General features: G+C 40.0%; 1 protein-coding gene across 1 annotated transcript in view; it reads right to left on the bottom strand.

Annotated features, from left to right (window-relative positions):
• Positions 1–9,189, bottom strand: part of abcc8 (ATP-binding cassette, sub-family C (CFTR/MRP), member 8) — a 202,470-nt gene that overhangs the window by 141,736 nt on the left and 51,545 nt on the right. Inside the window, exon 6 of the mRNA XM_048606980.1 lies at positions 2,267–2,455. Coding sequence (XP_048462937.1) covers positions 2,267–2,455 — 189 coding nt within the window. The remainder of the gene's footprint in view (positions 1–2,266; positions 2,456–9,189) is intronic.

Here is a 9,189-nt window from a genome sequence, read left to right as displayed (position 1 = left end):
GCTGCTTGGCCTGCTGTGTTCATCCAGCCCTGCACCTTGTTGTCTCAGATTCTCCAGCATCTGCAGTTCCTACTATCCTCTCAACTTCTTTCTCTTTAGATCTGTCCTGAACTTTGCCAGAATCAATTTTGTAAGGTGATGCAAATGCTGACTCACGAATGCATAACACATGACTGATGATTTGTTTACCAGGAAAAGGAATTGCCTCAACTTTGGCACCAATAATGGCAGTCAAAGTGAGCAGGACTTGGATTTGTGGCTCTAGTTGGCTTCCCGTAGGTGTATAGCATCATCAGTGCAGTTATGTGGCTTTCAAGATCTGCAAGGAACCTGATCACCTGTACTGTCTTCCACTGCACACTGATGAGCAACCATAAAAACATGTTCACACAAGATTCCTGGACAGCTATCTGACTGCTATACTCAAAAACTTCTTTCCGTCAGAAAAGTAGTTCTGCTATAACCATGCCTCCTGACAAGTGAAATGGCCACTTGCAAAGTGAGCAACCACAAATCCGCAATGTGGGCAAGCGATGGAGAAAAAAGAATCAATGTATATGACTCAAAGATTAAACAGAAATGTAACATTCTAATATTATGCTAATACCCATGTACATAGCCTGTGTTACCACAAGTCTTTACACTTCTTGAAGGTAGTTTTTCCTAGAGATATCTGTATCTTCAACAGGGTAAGTTAGTGGTTTTTGTGCTTCGGTTGCTTGCATCATATCAAAAGTGGGGCGGCATGATGGATCAGTGGTTAGCATTACTGCCTCACAATGCCAGGGACCTGGGTTTGATTCCACCCTCAGGCGACTGTGTGTAGTTTGCATATTCTCCCTATGTCTGTGAGGGTTTCCTTTGGGTGCTCGGGTTTCTTCCCACTGTCAAAAGATGTACAAGTTAGGTGGATTTGCCATGCTAAATTGCCCATAGCGTCTAAAGATGTGCAGGCTAGGTGGATTAGCCATGGGAAATGCAAAGTTACAGGAAGGGTAGTGGGGTGGGTCTGGGTGGAATGCTCTTCAGAGGGTCAGTGTTAACTTGATGGGCCAAATGGCCTGCTTCCACACTGTCGGGATTCTGTGACTTTAAGTGGAGACAGAGTCTACAGTTGACAGTCTGTGCGACAAACAACAGGAGTCTTCCATCTCCGCTCAGCTGAGCCAACGAGAGGTGTATTTTACTATTCAGACTACTCGGATGTTCTGGAGCATGTGATGACCTACAAAAGATTGCACCACTGCAGGGACAGATTTGGCCTTTGAGATACAAGTCATCATGTGGAGTAAGGACTGAGTGAGCAGCAATAGTTGGGAAGAGGAAGAGTTTTCAGCCCTGCAACACTTCCATGTCCCTCTTCTTCATCATCATTATCTTTCTCATAGACCATTCACACTATCCTGGTAGCAATGAGCTGGAGTGCGCTATGTTGTGGATCAGTGTGGCAATTAGTATTTAAGGCTAGGATATCATTTCTAAGGTGGCTTTCACAGCACAATCCCATTGGTCAGGGGCTTTTTGTAATCATTTGTCATTTCATGCATAAGGACATCATCACAAATAGGTATTGTTCTACTCCTTATTCCATGCTTAGCCAATTACAGCCATGATGTCAAAAGCAGTTATTCTCACTTCACCCGTGGCTTGAGAAGGCAGAGTGAGAGAGCTGATGAGAGACATATGTCAGGACTGTGAGCATGGAGTTGAAAAAGCTAAGAATCAGATAAATGTATGAGAAGCAGTAGCAAGATGAGAAGGATATTTTCCCGACAAGCAGATGGGATATGTGGAGTAGAGTCCAGACATTGCAACAATTAGCAATGTTTTAAAAGAACTGTATGAATATTTTGGCTGGGAATGGCACCAAGAGTTATCAGAACAGTGAATGATACCACAGAATTAATGAATCCTAATATCTTCTGTGCTGTAAGGGCCATGGAAATATAATGCAGAAAGAAGAATTCCATCTTAACTGCATTATTCTGGATGATAGATTAGTAGAGCTTCGAGACATTTTACTGTTACTTGTAATAGTCCTATTTCTAAACAACTTAGAGGAACACACAATCTATTCCATTTGTTAATAAGACCAGAAACGACTGATCTTTTACACCATCACTCTTAGAACAAATTTGTATTACATATTTGCTTGCTGGATGCTACTCATTGAAGGTTGGAATTCACCATGTGAGTTGTATAAAACAGATTTTCCATTAGCCCGATGCTCAATCTGTGTTTTACAACAGTGATTAAATTGCTGTACCGGTGTACGAAAGGTCTTGTTTTCATTACTCAGGTGATGCACAATCCCAGAGATGCAGAGTGGACCTGCAAAGCCCAGCAAGTCTGCCAGAATGCGAAATGTACTGCTGAGGACAATGGGATGACCAAATGCTTGCCGTAGCACATGCCAGATCAGCTTTGAATCCTGAGGACTGACTGTGGTTTTATTCTGCAACGAAAAACACAATAAACATTTCTCACCAACAGAATGATGGTACCATTCTTCTGTATTGTAAGGAAGAACAAATTTCATTTACTTGTCAGTTACAATACCTATTCAAACTTTCTTTTTACCTAAACTGTAAATATTTCTCAATGTTGAAAAATAGATTCACATGAAGAAAAGTTTTACTATGATAACAATAAGGATGTGATATAAGAATACAATTGAAACATTTCAACCTAAACTATCTTGCGATGTCTTATTTTGCAACATTCATGAAATACATAATAATAGTTGCAGAAAGAGATTTCAGTCAAAGTAATCAAGTGGAAATACTGAGTAGAATTAGGAACAGTAAAGAATGGAGCACTCAAGTAGACGTTTTATATAGACACTACATCACTACTTTCAGGAGGTCTAAGATGTATAAATAGAGAGATCAGGAAAGCACACAGTAGAAGGAAATCACTCAGAGACAGCAAGAACTGCAGATGCTAGAGTCAGAGATAACACAGTGTGGAGCTGGAGGAACACAGCAGGCCAGGCAGCATCAGAGGAGCAGGAAAGTTGATGTTTTGGGTCGGGACCCAACTTCAGAAATGGGGAGGGGGAAGGGACCTCAGAAATAAATAGAGAGGAGGGGTGGGGCTGGGGAAGGTAAGTGGGATGGTGATAGGTGAGTGCAGGTAGGGAGTGGTGGGGATTGGTCAGTGAGGTGGGAGGAGTGGATAGGTGGGAGAGAAGATGGACAGGTTGTGTTAGGTCAAGGAGGCGGGAATGAGAGGGAGGGTTGGACATGGGATGAGGCTGGGGGGTGAGGAGATTTTAAAACAGGTAAAATACATGTTTAGGCCATCGGGCTGCAGGCTGCCAAGGCAGAATATGAGGTGCTGCTCCTCCAGTTTCCGGGTGGCGTCATTGTGACACTAGAGGAGATCCAGGATGGACATGTCACCCAGGGAGTGGGAGGGGAAGTTAAAAAAGAAACCTTCTGCCTTATTTGTTCTGTATCCGTCTATTCCTCCCATATTATATAACCATCCAGATGCCTCTTAAATGTCACCAACATGCTTGCTTCGACCACCTCTATTGGCAGTGCATTCCAGTTCCTACCCTTCTCTGCGTGAAAAACTTCTCTTGCACATCTCCCTTAAACTTTCCCCCTCTCACTTTGAACCTGTGCCCTCTTGTATGTGAAACTTCAACCCTGGGAAAAAGCCTCTGTCTATCCACCCTATCTATGCCTCTCAAAATTTTGTAGACTTCTATCAGGTCTCCTCTCAGCCTCTGTCTTTCCAGTGAAAACAATCCCAGTCTTTTTAACCTTTCCTCCTAGGCAATTCCCTCCAGACTGGGCAACATCCTGGTGAGTGTTCTCTGCACTCTTTCCAAAGCTTCCACGTCCTTCTGGTAGTGTGGTGACCAAACCTGCACACAATACTCCAAATGCGGCCTAACAAAGGTTTTCTATTGCTGCAACATGGTTTGCCAACTGCTGTACTCCACGCCCTGGCCAATGAAGGCAAGCACACCATTGCCTTCTTGATCACCATGGTTACCTGTGTTGCCATGTTTAGGGAAATGTTGACCTGCACACCAGGATCCATCTGAATGTTAACGTTCCTAAGGGTTCTGCCACTTACAGTATAATTCACACCTAAACTTGATCCTCCAAAATACATCACCTCGCATTTGTCTGGCTTAAACTCCATCTGCCATTTCTGTGCCCAAGCCGTCAATCTATCTATATCCAGTTGTATCCTTTCACAATCGTTGGCACTATCAGCAACTCCACCAATCTTCGTGTCATCTGTCAACTTACTAATCAGACCACCCACATTTTCCTGTAGATCATTTATATATACTACAAACAACAGAGGATCTAGGACTGGCCCCTGTGGAACACCACTAGTTACCGGTCTCCATCCTGAAAAACACCCTTCCACCGCTACCCTCTGTCTTCTAAAACTAAGCTAGTTTTGTATCCATCTAGCCAGCCCACCCCAAATCCCATGTGATTTTAGCTTTTCTACCAATCTGCCATGTAGGACTTTATCAAATGCCTTACTGAAGTGTGAAGTCTTCTACTTTGGATCCTATAAAGATAAATCTCAATTATGCCTTAATGAAAAGAGTCAAAACGCGAGGAAGAGCAAAATGGATTTAAGCATCAGAAAACCTGGTGCACTGTTGTAAAAAGTACTTAAAAAAGCTAATGGAATATTGGCATTTATGTCAATGGAGAGGAATTTAAAAGTTAGGCAATGATCCTTTTATTGTAAGGAACCCTGGTCAGACGGCATCTGGAAGAATGCTTTGAATTTTGGGTATCAATCTTTTGTAATACTCTGCTGATGAGACAGTACATGTGGAGAGAAAAATAGAGGTTGCATTTTAGGGTGCAGATCTTTCATCACAACTGGTGAAAGATCATCACCCTGAAACACTGAGCTGTCAGCCAGCTGGGTTTCTGCTGAGGGGATCTTTCTTCAGTATCTTTTCACCCCCCCATTCTGGGCTTACCCTCAGAACAGAGCGTGGGGAAAACACTGAAATCAGCAGCTCAACAACCACTCCTATTCTCCTTCAATTTAGCCCACCCTCAGCTCTGTATGATTGCGGGGAAGATTTGATATCAGCCTGTTTCCATTCTTCCAGTTCATCAGCATGTCTACCCAATCCACCATACAATACTTTTCTATCCATTGACTTAGAGTTGAAGTGAATTCATCACCTAAACAAAGGCTGGTTGCAAATTGATGAACTTTAAAATCGGCCACCTCAATAATATATTGTGGGTGGCCTCAATAAGTTGAAGGTCAGGGCTTTTGCCCCTCAGTGGAAGGAAGTCCTACTTTCCTACCCTTTTGAACTGCAGACAAACTTGATTGTCACAGCAGCACAAGAACAAAGTAGTGATATCACTGGGAATGCTAAGAGGTCCACAACGAAGTGTCCTTGACACTCGAGATAAGTAAGTTGGTCTTTTATAGATGGTGAAGAATTGGGCTCCATACTGAGGAGGGACAGAGTGCTTTGGAGGGCAGGTAGGGAGACAAAAAGTTGGGGTTTGGTCTTAGAGGAACTGCCCCTAATGTGCACAGGCACTTTCCCACACCCACCCCTCCTCCTAATTGATAAGAGTTTCTGCTTCCTTCGTACCTTTTCACCACTTTCCACTCTCATCCACTTTATTCTATCCAGCATATTATGGCAATGGAGTGGGATTGATGCTCTAAATTGTTATCTGATTTGGCACTTAAGGGCTTCAACAGGCCTATGTTTGAAGAACCAGCCTGTTTTTTTAAGAGGTGAATTCACTTGAACTCATTGTAGGATAGAGGTCAATATATTTCTAGAATCAGAAACGTTACCAAAGTTTAAGAGGCATTCAGACAGACACATGAGCTGGTAGGGAATAGAGGGATGTGGACCATATGCAGGCAGACAGGATTAGTTTTGAATGGCATCATGGCAGGGGCTGAGTCTGGAGTGTTATCTATATAATTACCACTGTATGTGCAAAGTCTTTTCTAACTTAATACATATTGAAATATTGGCTATGTTAAATGATGATATAAATATAATAATTATTGCTATTTATCAGATGTGAATTTAAACATACTCATTATAGTTTAAGTGCCCAATCACCCTGCACTGAAAACATTCCCAGGGGGGCAGTGGAAGGGCAGATGATTGAAAAATCCAGCCCTCCCACTTCTCCAGTACTTCTGTTTAGGATTTTGTTTCAGTAAAGCTATATTGACTTTGAATCGATTAGAGCACAGATTCACCAGAATGAAACAGAATTTGAAATACAAAACTTGACTTAAATTATTAATTTTTGAAACCCAAAGAATATACCAATGTAAAGTTTCCAAAATTATAAAGGTTCAATCAGGTCCATACAGATAAACAAGTTTCTTTGGAGGATAAATTCAGAATTCTTCTTTTCTTATTCATTCACAGGATGTGGGTGTTGCTGGCTAGGCCAGCATTTATAGCCAATCCTTAATTTTCCACAGGGCAGTTAATAGTCAACCACATTGCTGTGGGTCTGGAGTCACATGTAGGCCAGACCAGGTAAGGACAGCAGTTTCCTTCCCTAAAGGGCATTAATGAACCAGGTGGATTTTTCTGACAGTCGACAACTTTTGTGGTCATCATTAGATTCTTAATTCCAGATTTTTATTGAGTCCAAATTCCAACACTGGCCATGGCAGGTTTCAAACCCAGGTCCCAGAACCCTCAGAATAAGGCTATAATCTAAAAATTCCTGTAGGAGTGGTATCAGGGAGCATTTTCTCACAATAAGGATAGTGAAAACTTTGAACTCTTGCTCTCAAAGGCCAAGGGTGCTAGCTCAATTGAAATTTTCAAAATGGATACCACTTGAATTTTTTTTTTGTTAAGTAAAGCTATCAATGGAAATGGAGCAAAGACTGATCTTTGAACTTGAGTTTCAGCTCCATCATAATCTAAGCAAATTATCAAATGAACTAAAGGCCAGTCCTATTCCTATGCCAAATCAATATGTCTCTTGGTTTGTTCATTATAAGGAGATAAAAATTGATTGTATCACACTTTCAAACTTTACTGGATTGAGGATGATTGTGTGTGCGTGTGCATGTGTATTGATCTCAATGTAGTCCAAATTCTTATCATTTTTAGAGGGTGACTTCATCTTCAAATGTTGAAGTCAATGTTAACAAAACTACTCAGATATCTGAATGGCGCCAGACATGCTTGTAAAATTTCATATTACATAATTTTTGTTGAGAGGTTCTGAAATTTCATTTGAAATTCAACCAAAGAAGATATCAGAACCTTTAAAACTCAGCTAATCAATCCCCACTGAATATCAACTCTTAGCTTTTATAACACTCCTCACTGAATTCAGCAACATTTGGTACAAAAACATGAAGCATAACTTTGTGAAATATCAACAAAAAGCACAAAACACTGGTAATCTTGAAGTTTTGAGGAATTAATAGCCATTTCTCCAACCAAAATAGAGATCATATGCTTTGCTCTTGTCTCTCACATTTCCTTCATGACATCAAATATTGATGTGACTAGGCAAACCACAAGTAAAGAAAATAAACAATTGAACTAGACACAGTGAATCATTTGCCAGTTTAGGCTTGAATTATGTGTAATTAACTGGTGAGATAAACAAAAAGATGACAAGGACATTGCTCCACTCTCCAGAAAGATGGAGCCAAAACAGAAAAAAATTTGAAAAGACATTGAAACTGATCCAATTTTTATTTTACTGAATTTAGTTTACTGTCATATCTGACAAATAGCAATAACACTTGAATTTATATCAAAACCAGTCAAATTCAATAGTTCAATTTGCTTTACCTCAAATAATACTTTGCAAGTGTAGTGGTACATGTATAAATAAAAATATAGAGAGATCAGGAAGTAGAATTTGCACAGGAATTCCCTGACGTCACACCATAGCCCAGGAGAAAACATCAATCTCTACTACACTGTTTCTCCAGGGTTTCCAACTACATTTCAATGGAGGTCAGAAAGTCCCCTGTCCAATTTTTACTCATTGTATGATTGACAGGATGATAGAAAATACTGATCTATGTTTAATTGCTATATAGACCACATGATACCCATTAGTTTTACCAAATCATTCCTGCTAATAGAGCACAAAATCTGAAATGGGGATGAAATACCAAGACTCAAGAAGTCAAAGTTAACTTGTGTAATGATTATCTGTAACTTGATGGGGTATCTTTTTAAAAAGATTGCTGACAATTTGTGTTTGTTAACAGACCATGAAGTACACTGAAAACTATGTACTGTCTGCTTTGCAATAAAAAGAAAACTTACAGCTTCCTGGGTGTCTTTTAGGGATATCTGACGGATGATTAAAATAAAACAAATCTTTTTATGATACTTTTGTTGAATATCAACTCTTTACGGTATCTGGCTTAGCAAATGTTGGATTTCTACATGTCATTCCAGAGAGTATAGATGGCACAGAAAATAAAATTGTAGCAAATGCCCAAACAGATGTTTGGCTGCTTTTCAAACAACTGAACGCCAGCCTACTACAATAGATAGCAATCTGGAATGTCTGGTAAAATATCATACATAACCTGATTGTAAAAAATGAATCACCTTTCTTTATAGGACCAGAACCTCTTCTATTCTGATTTCAGGTGACATGGAATGGCACTGTTCCAAATAGCCAGCGAGAAAATAGAAGTATGCAAATGTATTTAATGTCTTTCATTCTTAAGCTCCTTTTATTTGGCTACTATGAATATGAATAATCAAATTTGATCACAGGAGGAAGAAGATTTGCAGCTGTTAAGGTATTTACATATGCTGCCAATGATTAGGGTCAAGCAGTGTGGTACAAATGAATTTCCCTCAAAAAAATCCTGATGAAAAATGAGAAAGGCAATGATACACAACTCATCACAGTTGTCAGCATAAGACTACAAGGGATTGTTCCTGTGTTATTGCTAGTCACCTTGTGGAATAAAGTTTTGTTATATTTATATCATAGCTTCCAGAACTTATGAAATTTATCATTAAACTTTAAGATTTTGGCTACGTTGTAACTGATAGAATGAAAATAATGTCCATGTGTTCTTACAGTGAACTCCCTGATCTTGGGAAATGGTGACAGAAATTATATTCATCATTTATCCAGCTGAAACAGTGGATGCTTTGATAAAAGCTTTCACAATGATTACTTGCCTTTGAAA

Source organism: Rhincodon typus, chromosome 17, assembly GCF_021869965.1.
Source record: "Rhincodon typus isolate 14 chromosome 17, sRhiTyp1.1, whole genome shotgun sequence".
NCBI lineage: Eukaryota > Metazoa > Chordata > Chondrichthyes > Orectolobiformes > Rhincodontidae > Rhincodon > Rhincodon typus.
Note: the sequence above shows the minus strand (reverse complement) of the source record. Positions and strands in the feature narration are given on the sequence as shown.